General features: G+C 37.8%; 1 protein-coding gene across 4 annotated transcripts in view; it reads right to left on the reverse strand.

The window, feature by feature from the left end:
- Positions 1–8,364: 8,364 nt before the first annotated feature.
- The window catches only part of A1CF (APOBEC1 complementation factor), an 81,579-nt gene continuing 68,392 nt past the window's right edge, over positions 8,365–21,551 (reverse strand). For all 4 annotated transcript variants that reach the window (XM_070225058.1, XM_070225050.1, XM_070225045.1 and 1 more), the window contains 3 exons: positions 19,326–19,462; positions 18,457–18,614; positions 8,365–15,522 (listed from right to left, as the gene is read on the reverse strand). In XM_070225058.1, the coding sequence (XP_070081159.1) occupies positions 15,371–15,522; positions 18,457–18,614; positions 19,326–19,462 (447 nt within the window). In that variant the 3' untranslated portion in view covers positions 8,365–15,370. The remainder of the gene's footprint in view (positions 15,523–18,456; positions 18,615–19,325; positions 19,463–21,551) is intronic.

The raw sequence follows: 21,551 nt of genomic DNA on the forward strand, positions 1-21,551 counted from the left end.
AAGACTAGAAGTTTTTAATTTTGATGAAGTTCAATTTATCAAATTGTTCTTTTATAGATTATGCTTTTTGGGTTGTATTTAAAAAATCTTTGTCTATCCTCGGGTCACAAAATTTTTCCCCTATTTTTTCTTCTAGAAGTTTAGTTGCTTTAGGTTTTAAATTTTATTCTATTATCCATTTTGAGTTAGTTGTTGTATAGGGTGTGAGGTATGGATTGAAGATTATTGTTTTACATATAAATATCCAATTGTTCCAGTACCATTTGTTGAAAAGGCTATTCTTTCTCCACTAAATTGACTTTGAGCTGCTGTTGAAACTCAGTTTCTTGTATATGTGTGGGTTTATTTTTGGACTCTATTTTGTTCAGTTGATCTATTTCACTATCCTGACACCAATACCACAATCTCATGTTACTTTAGCTTTATATTAAGTCTAGAAGTCAGGTCAGGTAAGACCCTAAACTTTGTCCTTCTTTTCAAAGTTGTGTTAGCATATTCTATATGCATTTCTGTATAAATTTTAGAAATGATCAATGTCTGCATGAGACTCCTGGGATTTTGGTTGGGATTACATTGAAACTGTAAATCAATTGGGGGAGAATTGACATTTTAACAGCATTGAGTCTTCTGACCCATGAACATGGTATGTCTCTCCATTTATTTAGGTTTTCTTTAATTATTTTCTTTAACTACTCTCAGAAATGTTTTTTAATTTTTATTGTACAAGTCTCTTATATCTTTTGTGAGGTTTATCAGTAAGTATTCCATATTTTTTGATAGTATTGCAAAATGTCAACTTTGTATTCGTTGTTGCTAGTATATAGAAATAGAATTGATTTTTGTATATTGATCTTATAGCCTGAAACCCTGCTAAACTTACTTATTAGTTCTAGTAGGTTTTTTGTAGAGTCCATCAGATTTTCTATATAGATTACCGTGTTGTTTGTGAATAAAGACAGTGTTACTTCTTCCCTTTTAATTGGATTCTTTTTCTTTTTCTTGGTTTGTTTCACTGGCAAGAACCTCCAGCACCTGCTAAATAGAAGTGGTAGAATTGGACATCCAAGTCTTGTTCTTGATCTCAGGTGGCCAGTCTAGAGTTTTTGACCATTAGCGTAATATTGGCTGTAGATTTTTTGTAGATGCCATTTATCATTTTGAGGAAGTTCCTGGTAATTCCTAGTGGGCTGTACATTGTTGTGATCATAACATTATCTTTTTAAGTTTCTTTGTCACATTTTGGTATTGAGGCAAACCTGGCCTCATGGAATACGCAGGGAAATATTCCTCGTTTTCAATTTTCTGGAAGAGTTTATATAGAATTGGTATTATTTCTTCTTTAAATGTCTGGTAGAATTCATCAGTGAAGCCAGCTAGACATGGAGTTTTCTTTCTTTTTTTTTTTTTTTTAATTTTTTTTTCCTTTTTCTCTCCAAAGCCTCCCAGTACATAGTTGTATATTCTTCGTTGTGGGTCCTTCTAGTTGTGGCATGTGGGACGCCGCCTCAGCGTGGTTTGATGAGCAGTGCCATGTCCGCGCCCAGGATTCGAACCAACGAAACACTGGGCCGCCTGCAGCGGAGCGCGCGAACTTAACCACTCGGCCACGGGGCCAGCCCCGACATGGAGTTTTCTTTGTGGGAAAGTTTTTATCTACAAACTCAATTTCTTTAATAGCTGTTGGACTATTCAGATTATCTATTTTGTCTAAGCTTTGGTAGTTTACGTCTTTCAAGGAATTTGTCCATTTCATCTAAATTGCTGAATTTATTTTCATAAATTTTGTTCATAATATTCTCCTATTAGCTTTTTAATATCTGTAGAAACTGTGGTGTATTAGTATTTTTTGTCTTTTCTCCTTTTTTCCCGGTCAGTTTGGCTAGAAGCTCACTAATATTATTTATCTTATTAAAGCACTAGCTTTCAGTTTCATTGATTTTCTTAGTTTTTATTTCATTGATTTCCATTTTCATCTTTATTATTTCCTTTCTTCTACATGCTTTAGTTTTCCCTCTTTCTCTATGCTTTTAAAAAATGATTTGAGATCTTATTTCTAATTATGTATTTAGTGCTATAAATTTCTCCTTAAGCACTTTTTTGTGGTATCCTAGATATTTTGATATGTTGAGTTTACCTTCAAAATATGTTCTAATTTTCTGTTTTTTTCTTTGACTCATTTTTTTGGGGAAGTACATTATTTGGTGTCCAAATATTTGGGCATTTCCTAGATATCTTTCTGTTATTGATTTTCAATTTGATTCTACTGTGGTCAGAGAATGTATGCTGTATGACTCAAATTCTTTTAAATTTATTGAGATTTATTTTATGGCCAGAAATACAATCTGTCTTGGTAAATATTCTGTGTGCACTTGAAAAGAACATATGTTCTGCTGTTGTTGAGTGGAGTAGACTATAAATATTAAGTCAAGTTAGTTGAGAGCGTTTTTCAAGTTTCCCATATTTTCCGTCAATTTGTTCTATACATTATTGAGAAATATATTTCAATCTACAATGATAATTATGCATTTGTTTATTTCTCCTTTCAATTCCATCAGTTTTTGCTTTATATATTTTGAAGTTGTATTACTAGGTGCATAAACATTTAGGATTGTTGTGTCTTCCTCAAACTAATTCCTTTAGCACTTTAAAATAGACTTCTTTATCCCTGGCAATAATTTTTGTTGTGCCTTTTTTAGCTTTTCTCTGAGTATTGATGCGGGGTCGGTGAGCCGAGAAGTCGAAAGAAAGATTTCTTGGACTCTCAAGATCTGGCAGTAGTGCTCTTTTATTTAGACAATAGTGTAGAATAGCATGGGGACAGGACCCATGGGCAGTCAGAGCTTCTGCTGCCGCCGCTTCTGCTGCCCCTGCTGGCATGGGGACAGGACCCATGGGCAGGCAGAGCTGCTGCTGCTGCCCCCGCTGGCATAGGGACAGGACCCATGGGCAGGCAGAGCTGGTGCGTGGGGACAGGACCCAAGGGCAGTCAGAGCTCCTGCTGCTGCCCCGAGTTGAGGGTTAGGGCTAATTTTATAAGGCATGGGTATGTGAGTCATCTCTTTATGAAGACAAGGGAAAGAACATGAAAAAAAGTTAAAATGGTATCAGTGTAGGTGGGGTCTGGTCATTGGGTGATCCCATGACTTTTAGACAAAAATCAAATCGGATTAAGTAAAGGTCAGAAGCCACCACCCTAAATCAGTTACAGGAGATTGCCAGACAGTAACCAACTTAAGTTCTTGCCTTCCCCATTAAGAGTTTCTAGGGATAAGGTCATCTCGCTTCTTCTTCCTGGTACAGAGAGGGAGGCACCTTTTACAGATAGAGGTTTACCTTACAAATGTAAATGTGTCCCAACAAGGGCAAGTTCCATTCCCCAGAGCCTCCTTCCCTGTCCCAGTTTATCAAAAGCAATCAGCCCCAAACAATCCTGATGCCAAAGAGACATATCCTGCGGTGGCCAATTTCAGGTCCCTACAAGCTCATCCCCCCCTTCCTTCACAAACGCAAGTATCTCTCAAAGAGCAAGCAAATTCCACTCCTCGGAGCCTGCTTCTCATCTGTAGTTTTAAAAGTAACAGCCTAAAATCCTCATCAAGTATGTGTAGCCTGGGGTGAACCTGGAATTTATGTCCATTAATAGACAGGTTTAGGAATTTCCCCTCTCCTTTCTGGGAGTTCTCTTATGTTCTGTCTTCAGGGACTCCTTTTCCTAGTTCCTCTGGCTAAAAAGATGTGTTTCTCTCAGAGTTTTAGCTTCCTGTGTCCTCATGCAGTTCTACGCTACTGGGTCTGCTCTCTGGGTAAAGGGAGCAGGAGAAAGTAGTTAAAATGAGGGTTCCCCCATACTCGTTCTCTTCAGAGCACGGGGTCCTCTTTTGTGGTAGCTTTGCCTGGAGAGATGAGTTTTCTCTAGGGTTTTACATGCCTGTACTGCTGCTGCCACCACTGCCATTGCAGCAGTGCAGCCTTGCAATGAGGTTGTGGGGTGTGGGGGAGGACTGGCAGAGAAAAAAGAGAATAAAAAGGAAAGAATAAAGACAACCCTAACCTCAAGGATTCCTTCTCTTTCGCATTGTCTGGTCCTCAATGATGCGGGGTTGGTGAGCCGAGGAGTCGAAAGAAAGATTTCTTGGACTCTCAAGATCTGGCGGTAGTGCTCTTTTATTTAGAGAATAGTGTGGAATAGCATGGGGACAGGACCCATGGGCAGTCAGGCTGCTGCATGGGGACAGGGCCCACGGGCAGGAGGAGCCACTGCTGCTGCCTTGAGTTGAAGGTTAGGGCTAATTTTATAAGGCATGGGTATGTGAGTCATCTCTTTATAAGACAAAGGAAAGAACATGAAAAAAAGTTAAAATGGTATCAGTGTAGGTGGGGTCTGGTCATTGGGTGATCCCATGACTTTTAGACAAAAATCAAATCGGATTAAGTAAAGGTCAGAAGCCACCACCCTAAATCAGTTACAGGAGATTGCCAGACAGTAACCAACTTAAGTTCTTGCCTTCCCCATTAAGAGTTTCTAGGGACAAGGTCATCTCTCTTCTTCTTCCTGGTACAGAGAGGGAGGCACCTTTTACAGATAGAGGTTTACCTTACAAATGTAAATGTGTCCCAACAAGGGCAAGTTCCATTCCCCAGAGCCTCCTTCCCTGTCCCAGTTTATCAAAAGCAATCAGCCCCAAACAATCCTGATGCCAAAGAGACATATCCTGCGGTGGCCAATTTCAGGTCCCTACAAGCTCATCCCCCCCTTCCTTCACAAATGCAAGTATCTCTCAAAGAGCAAGCAAATTCCATTCCTCGGAGCCTGCTTCTCATCTGCAGTTTTAAAAGTAACCAGCCTAAAATCCTCATCACTCAAGAGCTTCCTTTCCTGGGCTTATTGTTAGACAGGGGGCTTTCTCTTGGAGGTTTCAGTATTTATACTTGTTGCATAATTCTGTGACTCAGGTCACCCTAAGATTAAATCCTGAGGAGATAAGGGAAAACCCCCTCCCTCCCCCCCTAAAACTCACTACCATTATGGATCAATCTTTAAGTTTTGACTTCCCACCTCCAGCTGCCTGCTAGAATTTTCTGTTGTAATCAGTAGGAGAAATAGACTGTGTTGGTTTACTTCAGTTTGGACAGTGCCAGAAGTCTGTGAGCCTGATTTTTAATTGTCCCTTAGAGAAGACAAATGGGAAATTTCCATCAGAACCATAAGTCCCATTTGTAGACTTTTGTAATAATAATGACTTCTATTTATTTGATTCTTATCATGTCAGACACTGTGACGGGTACACTAATGTACATAATCTCAGTCAATTCTCATAGTAACACTAGGAGAGAGATGTTATAATTTCTGTTTAATGGATGAGGAAACAGAATCAGATAGATTAAGTAATTTTCCCAAGTTCCCAACCGTTAGTAGTTGGCAAGCAAACTCATTTCTGTCTGCCTCCAAAGTCTGTGCTCTTAGCCACTCTGCAAGGCATTAATGGGATTAAAAAGAACAATGGGAGCCACACTGAGATTGACCTCGAATGCTCGAGTAGCAGGTCTGAGTCTACAAACACAAGCATGAAAGAAAAACATCACATTATTTTTCTGTAACCCACCTTGATTTTTGACTAAACTCCCATCTTGTGAAAGAGGTAAAAACAAAATCTTGCCAAGGTTCATCCTCCCATTCCTGAGATTGTGCTATAATATTTGGTATCCTGCATAGCAGTGGGAATGGAGGATCTGGTCCTCATTATTGAGTCACAGAGATAACTTCCGAGAAGGTCAATGTCTCTGTCCCTATAGCCCCTTTCATTTCCTTTGAGAATTCCCTGCCATGTTTCGGGCATGGACTTGTATTTGAGGTTGCCTGAACCTGCTCTGCAGCCAATCTGCTCTGAGATCTTGTTACCTCTGGTTGATGCTACATGGAAGCAGCATCCAGATTCCCTATGTTCTTGGTTTTTTAGATCTCTTTCAGCTCTCTCTCCCTGTCCTCATTCTAGTTGGGGATGAGGGCACGCATTCTTCCCCTTGCTTCTCTGTGATACTCTGTCTCTACCACAAATCACTTTCTCCTACTCTTTCACTTCCTCCAAAAACCCTATAAATTCTTTGAATTGCTGAAGCTTTGGGGAACCACAGCCAGAAAGGCTTACATGGAGTCTCTGTTTGATGTTTCACCAGATACCTTTATTGAAGCAACGATAGACAGATGGACCAGCTGAGAAAGGGGGAAAATACAGTGAGCATAGAAGTAAGTTAATATGTTCCTTTCTCTTTCTCTACCCCTTCCTCCTTCCCTTTTTGCTTGCCTCCATCCTTCACTCCTGCCCTTTATCTGTCCCTTGACTCCTTTCTTCTTTTTACTCAATCAGCCTTTTTGGGCACCTCTTATGAGATATATCCAACTTCCTTAGCTTTCATCCTCCCTAGTATTGGGCACATGCTCCTGCATACTGACAACAGCAAGTTATTCATAAACTTAAAAATTGAATTTGTTCCTCTGATTTTGCATAACAGCTTCAGTGACTCTCAGATGATAAACACATTTGCATTCACTGTAACTTTACAACTTTTCACTGTTGTATTGGTTATCTATGCTTTACAACAAATTATCTTGAAACTTAGCAACTTAAAATAACAACACTTATTATCTTACAGTTTCCATGGGGTAGGACTAGGTGCAATTTAGCGTGGTCTTCTGCTTCAGAATCTCTCGTAATCTTCAGTAAATGTGTCAGCCCAGGCTGCAGTTCTGGCGAGCTCTAGGGAGGTGAGATCTGCTTCTAAAGCCAATCACGTGGCTGTTGGCGAGACTAAGTCCCTCACAGGCTGTTGGCTGGAGGCTGCCTTCAGTTCCTTGCCATATAGCTCTTCCCAAAGCACAGCTCACAACATGGCAGGTGGCTTCATGAGAGTGAGCAAGCAAGAAGACCCAGCAAGATGCCAGCAAGATGGAAATCACAACCTTTTATTACTTAATCTCAGAAGTGCTATCCCATATTCTATTCATTACAAGTGAGCCACTAGGTCCAGCCTGTACTCAAGGGGTGGGGATTGGTGTGAATGGAGTGAATATTTAGAGGTAGGATCAGTGAAACTGTCCCTACCAGGACAGTATGTTCAATGGGTGACAATACTTCAAGAAATTCTGAGGTAAATCAACAGTTTCCTCTTAGTTGGTGAAGGGGAGCCAAGATTCATAGGCATCTAACATGTGCCAAGCCCAGTGCCAAGTGATCTCACATGCCTTACTTCATTTTGTCCTCACATCTTTCCCATGACGTAGGTATTTGTGGCAGACTCTGTTAGTTTTCCTCAATATTCATTCTTCCATTCTTTCATAGTAAAACAATTTTTTTTTTATGGTTGCTCAGGTAAAGACTACATTTCTCATTCTCTCTTGTACCTAGGTGTGGCCATGTGCCTAAGTTCTGGCCAATGGGCTGTACGCCATAGTGCTGTGTGGCAGCTTCCAGTAAATCTCCTTAAGGGAAAGCTAGCAGGTGTCCTTTCCTCTTTTTCTTTGTCCTTCCTCTGTCCTTCTATTTGGAATATAAATGCCATCATTTTAGACTATGAGACTGAGCCCATGCAAGTAAAGCAATAAGGAAGACCTTCTGTTCATTACATTGTGAAGCACAATGCCAGCATTGTACTGCCTTTTGGGACTTTTGAGTGAGGGACAATAAACTGCTATCTTATTTCAACCACTGCTATTTTGGGTACAGTCACCTGCAGCCAAACTTAATCCTATCTAATTCAGAATTTGGTACTTAGAAGTGAGGTGCTACCTGTAACAGAAGTCAAAATATGTGGTATTGGCTTAGTGCAGAGTTGGCAAACTTTTTGTAAAGGGCCAGATAGTAAATATTTTAGGCTTTGTGAGCTATCTATGGTCCTGGTCACAATTTTTTTTTAAAATAGCTTTTTAAAATGTAAAAGACATCCTAGCTTAGTCCTTTGAATATGTAACAATCATTCTCAGCTCAAGGGCCCACAAAACGTAGGTGGCTGGCTATCCTCAAGGGTTAGTTTGCTGACCTCTGCTCTCATCCTTTAGGGATCACCAGAGGCTTCCAGGGTAAATGTTGACTTCAGAGCCCACTTACCTTTTTGGAGTCATGTGTTTTCTCATTGTTTTTACTTTTTGAGTATTTCTCTTGTTTTCTTTATTGATTGGAAAATAATGTACCTAATTATTAAAAGTTACATTTACTCTCAGAAGATGCACCAGAGGGAACTTTTGTAAAAGATGCAAATGTGAAGAAATCACCCAAAGGATATTGTAATTATGGGTCATTAATATTCAGGTATTTATAAAGAGTAAAACTTTAGTTTTCAGGAAAGAAAGAAATCAGCAATTCACGTTGATACTTTTTAAAACTTTATAATAGTACTTGAAAATTCAATTACAATAATTTCACCATCCTGGAATTACAGTAGTCATTACAATGTTGCATTATTTCTCATTTCATGTGATTTATGATTCTCCGGTGCCCGATATGTTTATATCCTCCAAACCAATGATTACTATCCCAATGAATGAATGTTGCAACGTTACATAGTATATTTAGCTAGATCACAGAGTTCTATAAAATATTGTACTCAAAGTACAAAAATAAGTGCTTTATGCACACTCTTTAATACTGTTTTTGTCTCTTTCTTTTGGTACCTCAACTAACTAACTTCACATAAATAAAGTCAATAATAACAAAAAAGAAAAGAAGCAAGAGGTGGTTTAACATCTGGAAACTAGACATACATTTTGCTGACAGCATGCTTTTCATTAAGAGATAGAGGATAACAACATCTGGTTATATTGCAGTCAGAAAAAAAGGAAAGAACTCATGAAGGAATAGGAATAAAAATACCACTAATTACATTAAGTATTTCAACCAGTGACAATGATGGATTGATTTAAATAGACTTATCTGTAGCCTGTGAGCCCAAAGACCTCTTAAGAATTACACTAAGAAATGCCAAGTTTCAAAATAAAATTTAAATTCGAAAATAGTATGTATACTTCATTGCAAATCATTTATTGCAAAAACTATAGGTATGAGTAACCTTGTTAAATAGATTTTTGAATTTTATAAATGCAAGTATATGTAGAAAACAGAAACAGTTAATAACCAAAATGTTTTCAAGTAAATAAAAAGCATGGATACCTGCTCATGAACATCATGAATCAGTGTGGGAATTTGTCATTCCATGTTTTAAAGCTTCTGGATCTCTAACTAAAATTTTTTCTTCTTTCTTATTTTTCTATACTTCCCCAGGATTATATAAATATCACGGGGAAAATATTTGAAAACTCATTTTGCTTAACAGCAATAATAATAGACCAAGAGTCAAATTCATCTTTAAAAAGGCTTACTGTACCGACTTAGTGTTGGATAGTTATCATGGAAACAAAGTTTAGAACAGAGTTGATTTATTTTTGGGATTCTGACTAAGTGACAAAACCTGCCAGCTGATGCACTTAAATAAGTGTAATTATATTCAGTTATTAAAAATGTAGACTGGATCACTAGACTGTGTACCCCATTAAGGCAAGAAATAAAACATATATTTTTATATATATTTGTATTCATAGTTTCTGGCATAAGAGTAGGTGCATAGTAAAGACTGGTCACGCATTCTATGAAGGATAGCTTCATGGGTTAATTTCAATAGAAACTGTGTAATTTGTTTAATTCTCAATATTACTAAAGAAAATAAAGGAACAGTAAAAAGGAAATTCTATAAAAAAGGAAAATACCTGTCAATATTATTTTCCATTAAAAAATAATCAAACCTTTATATAGGATTATATGATGATTATTGGTGAAGAATAGTTCATGAGCAACCATAACGGTGAAGTTAAATGTGAGGGAATTAGTGTTTGAGCAAATTTGTAAAACACAGAAGGGAAGAAGGCAATGTGCTTTTTAAAGTGAAAGTTTCCACAAGAAGTCCTTTCCGGTTTGGGTTGTAAGTAGTTTGGTTTAAGGAAGAAAGGAACCAGCAAATGCTCTAGGACCTTAGGACCTTACTAATGCCTGTGGATCTTGATAGGCCAAACGTGTCCCCAAGAGCTGTCTTTCATCTTGTCCCCTGCCCAGTCTGGCCTAGTGGCTGCTAGCCCTGTCAACTGAAGGCAGAACTTAGGACCCAGAGCCCAGGAGCAGTGGGAGGAGAATTAGGACCAGAAAGAGGCTGGGTAGAGGGACAGCTAGGTTGGGGAGTGGACTGAGGGTAATTATGGAGGAGAAGATGATGCATTCTTCTCTGTTTACTGTGCTCCTACCCCAGTCAGAAAGAATAGCTGGGTCCATTAGTTTAAGCTGTATCTGCTCTGGAGAGGATAAAGTCAATTCTACAACATTAAAAAAAAAAGAGCCATAAAGATGGGGCCACTGCATAATTTGTTGTCTAAACTGGGACACATTTGGGAGTGAGAGGGCCTATTAATATTTATAACGTGGGATCACAGTCCTAAGCCAGGACTGTCTGGGCACAACAAGATGTACTGTCACCCCAGAGAGATGTTGCCACACTTTGAGTGAGGTTGATATTCTTCAATCTCAGAGAAGTTCCGGCAGGCAGCTTACTTTCTTTAAAGTACTGTTTCTTGGTATCTCCCTTCCCCTTAGACAAAGTAACATAAGTTAAGACAGAACAAAGCATATTCTTTTTCTTTATTTCCCCCTAAAAACAGGAGAAAAGTCTACAAGGGGGAGGTAGATGCAGAAATGTTCTGTATTTTCTTCCAGGCACTTTTGAATGAATGAAAGCTTTTGGTTTCCGAATTATTTTTCACTTCTAGCTTGGTTATGAACTTCCCTTCACTATTAGCTAAAGTATAAGGTTTTCTTTTATCTTTCCTACTAAGCTGAGGAGAACTGGAGTCATATAGAGTTTGCAGTCCCCCATAAATGAGTCCATGTGTTCAAGGTGTACACTGCTGCCCCGATTAAACCTATACATTCTGTATAAACAGTCTAAGAAAAGGCTGGCTTTTAAAATGTTGGACACTTTTGGGGCTATAGAATATTTTACAGCCGTTTTTTACTGAATAAAAAAATATTTTAATCCCTAAGTAAAGAAATAGGGTATGAGTGTCAGAGAAATCTCGTTTTCCTGGTAGTTTCATTCATTATAGCAGGACTTGCGGTGCTTTGTTCTAACATTGGCAAATACAAACAGATAGTCTGTTGGATACATTACACTTTTCTATGAATATGGTCTCGTAAAACTCAGCATTTTCAAGATGTCACTAGGATGAAGTAAAATGTCAACATCAGATTTGACCATCAGTTTAACAAAATCCTGTAGTTAACGGTTGCGTGTCCAGTAGGAACGTTTGTTGCCTAGTTTATCTTTGTCTTCCAATAAGTATATGAAAATTGCTAAATTATGCTATTCGTGTTTTCTTTTGAAAGTATTTATCACAAAGTTCACTTATGGTGTCATATTTGTAACTTAGTTTTGTCTTTAACAGGTGTATCTACAATATGTAAAAATGTATCTACAAAATATAAAAAATGTCAAGTCTCTAGGTTAAATTGTAGGTGCGTTTTCACCCCTTGGGAACCTCCATATGAGTACAGGAGGGGGTAATATCATGGCTTTATGTGAATATTGGGGCACATTGTTCACTTTTGGGAAATCTTGGATAGGGCTAGAGTTGCAACAATAATAAATTTTACAGCTTTGAATACAAAGGCAATTTACTCAAAATCCTAACTGTCTTTACTGACCCTTATTCTGCAAAAGTCACCTGGAAACTATCCCTGTCCCCATGGATTCAAATTGTGACCCAGCTGTCCACAACAGAACTAGAAAATAGTCATTTAAAAATATAGTGAAAATTAACATAAACTGAAAATTATATTGAAGCAATATTTATGAAAAGCTAATCTATGCCATTGGAAGAATGCTTTTTTTTTTTAAAAAAAAAAAAACCTTTAAATAAAACTAAAGCTAATTTCCTGCATAGCTACTATCAATGCATAGCTATAATTTAATTTCCATCCACTATTAAAAAGATAAGGAACTGTGGTTTGGAAATATGTTCTCTTTTGTGAGATATTTTTTGAAGTCAATGTTTTCTTAACACGAGGTAGCTTTCTAGCAGCATTTTGGGTGTTGGTACCCGAACATAGTGTGGTTGGGATGATACAGGTTTGGGTGGGAGTTGGGAGGGACAAACTACTCATCTAGGAGAATTACATTTTGTTGTGGTTAAAGGTGGTCTTCTAGTTCTTCTAATGGCGTGGGAGAGAGGGGCAGCAATTCGAGAGAAGGCAGCGTTTTTACAGAGAGAATCTACTCTCACTGCTGTTCCAGCTCCTCCTAAGTAACATTGGCTGATTTTAATTCTCACTAAGCTATTAATTACCAAAGTTGAGAAACCCAATTCTAATTTACTAGATGTATCTACATTATTGGTTTGGGTGTTTTGTTATTATCACTTTGTTTGTTGACTAATTTTAATTTTTTCTATGAGGAATTTTTTCTAGGAAGCAATCAAGTTAGAAATAGCAGAAATATGGATATTGTGTATCGCTATCCATATGATAGGTATTAAATAAGGGCTAATTTCTGAAGTCTAAAAATATAAACATCATGCAAAATAAACCTTTGGTTCTACACTTGATTTTTTAAAATGCCACTTTTTAAAGTTTCAGTCTCATAGACAGATTGACACTTTCTATGAATATGTTCTAGTGGAATTCAAAGTAGTCTCTAGATTTTACTAGAATGAGGTAAAATTTCAGCAAAAAATAAAACCACATCTACTCGGTTGGATAAAATTACGCCTCAGGAGGTAAATGTCATGAATACTTGTGTGTTTCCTTGAGCAAGTGACACACTCTTCCAGTGGCAATTTTCTTGATACGCTGACATTATTTCATGTTTAGGTCTTTGCTCTTAACCTTTTAAAAAAGTGATTATGATTTAATCTGGAATAATGACTTTTCTCATAAAGAGATTCCTGTATTAGCTAATGTCTGTTCATTTGATTAAATTGAAAATTCCTCTGGATCAAATCTATTTCACATTGACTGGACGTGCAGAGCGCCCTTTTCCATTTGTTTTCAAAGATTTTAAAGAACATTAAAACTTTTGTTCTTGGAATTTGCAACGCTGTTTTGGACTGAGTAGGAATTTGCCTGCCCCTAGTGTAATCACTCTCTTTGAGTATAAAAGCAGGTCTGTGGGGGAGTGTGAATTTGAACCTAAGAATTGCTTAAGGCAGAATTTTTCACTTTCTCATTTTTAGGATTAGTTTGACCCAAGAATTAGTTTGAAGCCAATGTGAATTATATATAAATTTATACTTTTTCTGAGATAAATATATGTAAAAATATGATTTGGCTATTATTTTTAAGTTAGACAATTTTTCTTTCATTTTTATATTTAACAAAAGTAAAATAAAAAGAAAACTATTAAGGGATATAGTAAAAATACCAAGAATATAGCAGTTCCCAAACTTAGTTCCACACTGGAATTACCTAGGATCTTTCAAAAATATTGATGCCAGGCTCTGACCCCAAGACATTCTGATGAAATTGGTGTGAGACATGATCTTGGCATTGGCGGTTTGAAAAGCTCTCCAGGTACTTTTAATGTTCAGTCAAGTTTGGGAACCACTGTTCCAGGGAATATGAGGAGCAAAATTTAAAGCTAAAAGCACGAGCCCTTTCAGGGTTTCGTGGTAGCGTTGACGTGTTTCATATCTGATTGGAGTTATTAGAACTGAAAGGTTACAAGGACTTTTAATTGTTATTGAAATTTACTTGATTTTGATTGGAATCTGGTCTGATTTCAGATCACAGAATTCCATTCTTGAATGACAAATTGTTCTACGCTGTTGTGTTTCTATTTTTCCTTGAGTCCTGTAGAATTTTAAAAGGGCCAAGGGATTTTTAAAATGGAAATTCTAATACTGTATATCTTAAACTACCGATGAGACTGGAGTAGGAGTAATAAGTATTTGGTGTTCAGACTTCAATTATTTCTATTGTGAACAAAAAGTAATCATTTACAAGGATGGCAAGAAAGTAGTGCCTTCTATTCCTTTCTATCTCAGTTTTTGTAGCGCCCTCAGCCCCATCAGATGTTCCTGGAGAAGCAGCCCAAAAGTCTTGGGGATTTTGGCATATACCCCCTTGCTGAGTGTTTCAAGAATCAGCTGTGATGGATTTAAGGTTTTCCTCTGACAGCTTCAGGACCAAAGGACTCAGATATGGTAAAGCTGTCTGATGCTTATTGAAAAGAAAAGGAAAGGAAAGGAAAGTAGAGGGCTTCTTGATAGATTTAATATAAGTGGTCTAGATAATCCAAGGCTAAACTCAGGTTGATATAACTGTCTCTGAATGCTGGACGGTGGTCTGGGTGCTACAAAAAGACCAAAGAAATGAGAGTAAATCCTCACTTCTCTCTTTGTTTGAAATGACTTTTCAGCCAATTTGGTGAATAGGAAAAAGCATCGTAAGTAATATTCTGTAGATTTGATTTACTTTTTTGTGATATTAGAGATGAGCAAAATGAGACTGACATGAGGATAAATCATTACGGAGAAGTCAAAACGTTTACAAATTAAAAAAATCATTTCCAGTTGAAACGATTATTGTGTTGTGGGGATCCTTGAGAAGGGCACGTGTTCTAGGGAAAAAGAGGAATGGGCTAATGAGTTTAAAAAACAATGGGCTGGGATTTGTTTTAAACATATCTGCAACACATCACATCAATTTCCAGGAAGTCCCAAGGGGCTGCAAGGGACAGAGAGATCCTGACCTATGACAGTTTGACTGGATGGAATTTTCAGACTGAAGTGATGCTGACTCCATCCAACCTTGGACAGTGTTTCACAAACTTCAGCCTGTAAACATGCCCTGTAGAGCGGGCAGTGGGGAACATGTTTTGAAAAGTATTCTCCTACCTTCCCTCTGCCTGTTTGTGATTTTGTGTATCACAAAAGCAGCTGTGAGACAGGGCTGAGACTCTGGAGTTTACTTAGCTCTGTTGTTACTGTTCCTGACTGCCCAGGTCTGCTCAGCCCCTGAACGCTTGTTAGCGAAAAGATCTCTCTCCGCTCTGTCAGAGTTTGTAAACATACTCCCGAGACACTCAGGCACCTTGGAAGGACAACTTTGGGGGGCAATATCTCTTTAGCTTTCTATTAGACAAAGGGCTCCTTAACATTTGATTTAAGTAGGAATAACATTCTCCTATCACAATTGTACAATTGGTATAAGCTATATAGTCTCGGGAAAGGCATCATTTTAGGAAAAGTATTACATATGATTATTAGGGAACTGGGTTAGAGGTTTATTACTTCTATATAGAGTTTTGTGGGTCTTATTGTTAAATTAAGAGAAAGATATCTTCAGAAGGCTCCATATCCATCCCCTCGGGCAGTCACTGCAAAAGTGGGGTAGACCTCGTATGCTGTATATGCTGCTAGGTCTTGTCCGAGGGTCACTGCTTGCTTGAGCTGGGCTGCAGACACAGGTGCAGTTGCATTAGGGACGGCATATCCTGGACGGGGAGGCAGAGAAAACTTCATGAAAGGGATTCAGATTTCCTTCCTTTTGGTTTATTGCTTTCTTTTTGGAATACGAAAATTTAACATATTGCTTAAAGCCAACAGTTAATGTGTACATTTAAAACATTGCTCTCAGGGATCGTAATATCTGGACCCCTTGATGAGGGGACAGTATTCCTCAAAATGATGTCAGCCACCTGTGTCAGAATCACTTCACACTTAGAGAATTAGAAACATTGGGCATAGGTTCCAAAAAATGAAAACTTAACAGAATGCTGACCTGCTTAAAGCTTGAAATTTAGAACTTTCTCAGAGGGTCCCAGAATTTATAAAGGAGCAGAAGCAATTGATAGGTTGGCAGAGCGTGGGGGTCTGTGCTATGTGGGTCTGGTTTGGCTATACGCCCACTCCCACCTAAATAAAATGTTAGAAACCATTGCTTTTACCCAAGAAGGATGCACACAGACTGGGTAGACCAGTAGGAGAAATATTGAAAGTTTTAGCATATTTCTATATAGCACCATAATAGCAAATAGCCTGTCCACGTTTAGACCTAACTGGGAAGGGCAAAAAACATCTTCTCCACCCACCATCGCGCTGTCTTTGGTGTGTGCAGAGGCCTTGATGCTTGTCCTCACCCTCAGAGAACCAAGGGGTTTGAGTGGTAAGGAAATCACCTCGTGCTTCATATTAGTGTTGTGTCTAGGTGATTAATGTTCACTTTTGAAGAGAGTATAACAGTTATTATCTAAAGTCAATACTTCCCTGTTAATATTTTAGACCAAAACCTGGGTATTTCTGAGATCATCCAAAAATTGTGAAAGATGACAAGAAACAGGGAAAAATATCCTTAAGTAACGAGTGGGGACTTGATTAAAAAATACAGTCCATTTGGTTTACATGCTGTGGAAGTCTGCCAACCCCAGACACATTGATTTCTTTCTGGTGGCTTCTCAGGAAGTGGTGGCAGGAAGCCGGCTGGACTATTTTTCAAAAAATTGAATCCACTCCTTGGCTCGTGCACTTTGGGCAATAATGCTGACTAATGTACTAGCGAAGTCTGGTACATTTCCCAAGGATATGAAAAATGTGTTAACAATTACTTTCAAAATTTTGGAAATAGTGTTTCCAAAGTAAATAAGTGAGCGAATAAGGACTATGTATGTGTGTATAGCATAGATTTTTATCTTTAGGGATTTTGAATGTTCTTTTTCAATTTGGCTAATTTCTTAAGTGCAAAAGTATTTGTTTCAAACAGATTCTTCCCTTGGAGCCTATTATTCTTTGCTTGACTCCACAGCAACGTTGTAAGAGAGGCTCTCAAATTCTTAGGCATTCCCAAGACAACCCTCATGCCCTAAATATTTTTTACTTCTTGCAGAAGCAAAGAGAAGTGAGGATGAGATACAACATTCTTGGGTAAAAGCAAATCCTTTCCAATGTGAAAGCAAACTTTAACTGACAGTGGCTCGTTTATTTTTATAGTACGTTAATTAGGTGCCTTTGGGGTACAGCTTTCTGAAAGACAGGGGTTCAACTTTCTCCAAGAACTGGGAAACCCTGGCACAAGTCTTCAGCAGACAGACACGTCAACACCATGTTTTATGGAAAGCAAGCACGGGGCTGATGGCCCCAGCCCAGCCCAGCAGGGACCTTGCCCTCTGCAGTGGCAGCTGTTGCCTTGGTAACCTTGCAGGGGCGTGCCACACATCTTCTCCATGTTCTACAGAACAAAGCTGGAATTGAGGTCACATTTGCCTGTGAAGCATGATTACTGTCAGCTTCACTTGCCAGAATAGAGGATAGATTCACAATTTTTGAGGAATAAAAGAAAACGAGAATGATCCCCAGGTGTTATGGACGTGAGGAATATAGCAATTCTCACACCTACACATGAATTAATCGATCCATAGGGATGTTTTATTTCTAGGTCTAGTCAGAACTCTCTGATTTAGGTTTATGGGGGTAGACCGACACAGTGACAAGTCAGAATAGCAAATTTCTTCAAAAGAGATAAACTTTTATTAGTAAAACAGAATGGAGTCTAACTGCTGATGAAAAATTTTCAAAAGAATTTTCTTGTCTGATCCCCTTTAATCTCTAGAGGATTCATTTTTAATTATTAACGTTTGTTGTGGGTACGTACAAATAGGGAAAAGTCTTTTAAATGTGACCCTGAAGTCATGTTGATCTACAGATAGGCTTTATTTTAAGCAATAGCATATGCCCCAGACCAAAATTATAGAACAGATAAAATGAGGCCTGTTTATCCACATATGAAAGGATCTCTCTGTCTCACACACACACACAGAGTTTTTGACTTAAAATAGTTTAAGAAAAATATGATCTATACATTTCTTTCAGAAAGCAAAGTAATAAAAGTAGAATCAAAGATTAGAGAAGGAGCCCAAGGATTGCTTATGAGTTGATTGACCTTGGCCAAATTACTTAACCTTTCCAGTACTTGGTTTCCTCATCTGTCCAATGGGTATATGACACAACCTACCTCTTATGGTGTCATGAGCATTACTAAGATAATATAAGGCATGCTGGGCATTTAGGTGAGCGCCTGGCACATGGTAAGAATTCAAATAAACATCAGCTATTACTATGTAGCTCCAAAACTCTCTTACTAAAAGTAAAAACCAAACCAAACCAAACCAGATGCAAAGAGATAGATTCATTCAAGATCACACAGCTGCTTAAAGCTGAGCCAAGACCAGACCCCACTTCTGCTGCCCAGCTCAATTCTCCTTGCCTTATACTTTTGATGGTTCGCTTATCTGGCAAATTCTTTTTGGTCACAGATCATGTAAGTCAGATTTATTGTAGGTGGTGTTCACAAACACCTCTATGAGTGCATGGTACCAAGTAGGGTTTCCCTACTCTCTTTACATGGTGCCATTTCTGACGTGATTTTTCCATACCTGGAAAAGCAGCAGCAGAAGCGGCAGCAGCAGCAGCAGCTGTAGTCGGGGCGTCAGCTCCATCAGTGGGGATGCCCAGGGTCTGCAGGGTGTACTCGGCTGCGTAGGTCTTTGCTTCATCCACATAGGCACTTAGTTTTGGAGGTGTGAAAGGGTGGCTGGAAAGCATAGTCAGTCAGAGTAGGAATTTTAAACTTGTGCTCCTGAGACAGGTGAAAACCTAAGGCACTGTTAGCTTTTTAAGATGATCAGATAATAGAATTTTGTGTGGGTATTTTTCATTCTCTTTGCTATTAAAGCTTCTAAATTTACATGCATGTAGGACCATTTGTGAATTGACCTAGAACGTCAGTGATTGATGACCTTCCTGGAGCATACTTCTCACTCATTACATGACTTTTCCAAGGTGCGCGTGAAACACAATGGTTCCTAAAATATGTAGAAATGTAGGTTCATGGTAAAATTCAGAAGGTGATATCCACTAACGGAGAGGTTATGTCTTTGGTCTAAAATTTAAATGATGGGGGATGATGTTATTATGTATAAAATGGCAATTTCTTATGGTTCAACCTAAATTCTACAGAGATGAAAGAATGGGCTATGAGTTTTCAGTTCTATTACATTTTACGTCTGCAGTTTTCTACTGGGTGATTCTACTGTATAGTCTTCATTGTCAGTGTTGAACTTGGGGGCTTGGGGATGGCAGTCTCATAACTGGCACATACATCCTGACATTTGTCTTTAATAAAAAATGAGTAGGTGGGTAGACTTGAATATTTACCTTATTTAGATAGTGATAAAATACACTTAATTTACAAGAGCTCTTATTCTAAAATCTAAAGGATTAGGAATTTGGAGAAGTTACGCACATTGCAGGATTCTGGCTGGCCAGAGCAGGAATGCTTATTTTGTATAAGAATAGTTGTCTTTGATCTTGTCCAATGGCAGAGTGCAGCTGATACACTGGCTGTCCCCAGTTATTTTTCTGACAAATTTCTTCTAATATCTACAAGAGTAAAAAAGTGATTTCCCTTTCAAATGTCACATTTGCATTAGTTCTCCAGCTTTCAGGTTTTTAAACTCTAATCTTCAGAGTTTAAGCTAATATAAGAAGATATAAAATGCCACATGGTTTAATGACTCATAAAATTTAAGATGAACTTGATTTGAACTCCATTTAAAATGTTATGTCTATTAATTCATAAAAATCATTTTCACACCATTTATTCTAATATGTTTTTAGTTTAGTCTGTTAGCTGTAACTTTTTACCAATAGTTTAATTTTATGATTCATTTGATGTATTTATCCCATTTTTTAAAAATTGAAATTCCAGCACTGTGTAGCTGGATTTACTCATTATTATCCTCAATCCTTCTGTTTATAATGGTTTAGAGAAAATAATCTAAGAATGTTTTCTTATTTCATATCATTCACTTCGCATTTTCGTAAAAATAGAGTGTGCGAGTTTAATGGGTTAGTGTTTATTGATGAGCACTAATAGATGGGTGTTGACAGTCATAATGTCTTTGGCAAAACACTACTTCTGGCTGTATAATCTGATTTTTAGCATATTCCTACATGTTTTTTTCTTCTTCTATCATTACTCCAAACTGAATCTTCTTTAAAGGCAGATATTCTTTCATCCTGAAGCCATTTTTGGTGGCCCGCAAGCCTTGATGCTCCACTAGTCAGCAGATTCAGTAAACTGTGCAAAACAGAGCATTTCTGAAAAAATAACTCTTTAGGGCAGAACCATGCCCCAGGATGAATCTATGGGGCTTATCTCATTTGTTCTAACACTAACCAAGCTGTAGTAGCATCACATTTTCCAGTTTACTAAATTTGTAGATTGCTCCTATCTTATCTAATAACTTTTTCTTTTTAATACTCTCAGTTTTGTAGCATCTCTTGTCATCTACAAAGCATTCTCTAACATTCATGGGCAATAATAAATTAGCTTTAGATGGCAGGTATTCTAAAGGAGTACCAGCTCTAGCTACTGATTCTGCAAGGCAGTACTTGTCCTTCTGCTCTTCTTGCTGGAAGTTAATAATTCTACCATGGAGTTGTGAAGGCTCTATCAGTGTTAGTTGGGGGTGACATGGTCTTCAATTTCTAGGCCTTAGTTGCAGAAATTCAGAGACAAATTAATTAAAGAACTTTCATTGACTGATAGAGATGGTTACATATTAATATAAAGCATGACCAGTTTCTAACCTGGGTTTGATATAAAAAGCAGAGGTCATTAGTTATGCTATAGCAGCTCTTAGGACTATTATAAAGAATTTATGGTGATGATTATTTTTTATTTGCTTAAAAGATTTCTAGGTATCCCAGTACTTTAATTAGGTTCCTTATTTTGGGTTTTAAATCAAGATAGATTGAATGACTAGCTTTTGTATTTTCTGAGCAAAGCTCCATCATGGTACTTACTAGATTTTATTATAATTATCTGTTTATGTGTCAGTATCCTCTTACTGTATTTCCATATAATTTTTCCAGTTTTATTGAGATATAATTGACATACAACATTGTGTAAATTTAAGGTGCATAGCATAACAGTTCGACTTACATATATTGTGAAATGACTACTGTAATCACAAATCTGATTTCTTGTCTATGAATTTGTATTTTTTTAATATTTTACATATAAGTGAGATCATACAGTATTTGTCTTTCTCTGTCTGACTTATTTCACTTAGCATAACGCCCTCAAGGTCCATCCATGATGTTACAAGTGGCAGTAGTTCCTCTTTTTTATGGCTGAATAATATTCCATTGTATACATATACCACAACCTCTTTATCCATTCATCTACCAATGGACACTTAGGTTGTTTCCATGTCTTGGCTACTGTAAATAATGCTGCTATGAACCTGGGGATGCAGATATCTTTTCAAGTTAGTGTTTTTGTTTCCTTTGGATATACTCCCAGAAGTGGAATTGCTAGATCATATGGTAGTTCTATTTTTAATTTTTTGAGGATCTTCCATACTGTTTTCCATAGTGGCTGTACCAGTTTACAATCCCACCAACATCCTACCAACAGTGCACAAGGGTTCCCTTTTCTCTGCGTCCTCACCAGCACTTGTTA

The sequence above is a fragment of the Equus caballus genome, chromosome 1 (genome assembly GCF_041296265.1).
Source record: "Equus caballus isolate H_3958 breed thoroughbred chromosome 1, TB-T2T, whole genome shotgun sequence".
In the NCBI taxonomy this organism is placed as follows: Eukaryota; Metazoa; Chordata; class Mammalia; order Perissodactyla; family Equidae; genus Equus; species Equus caballus.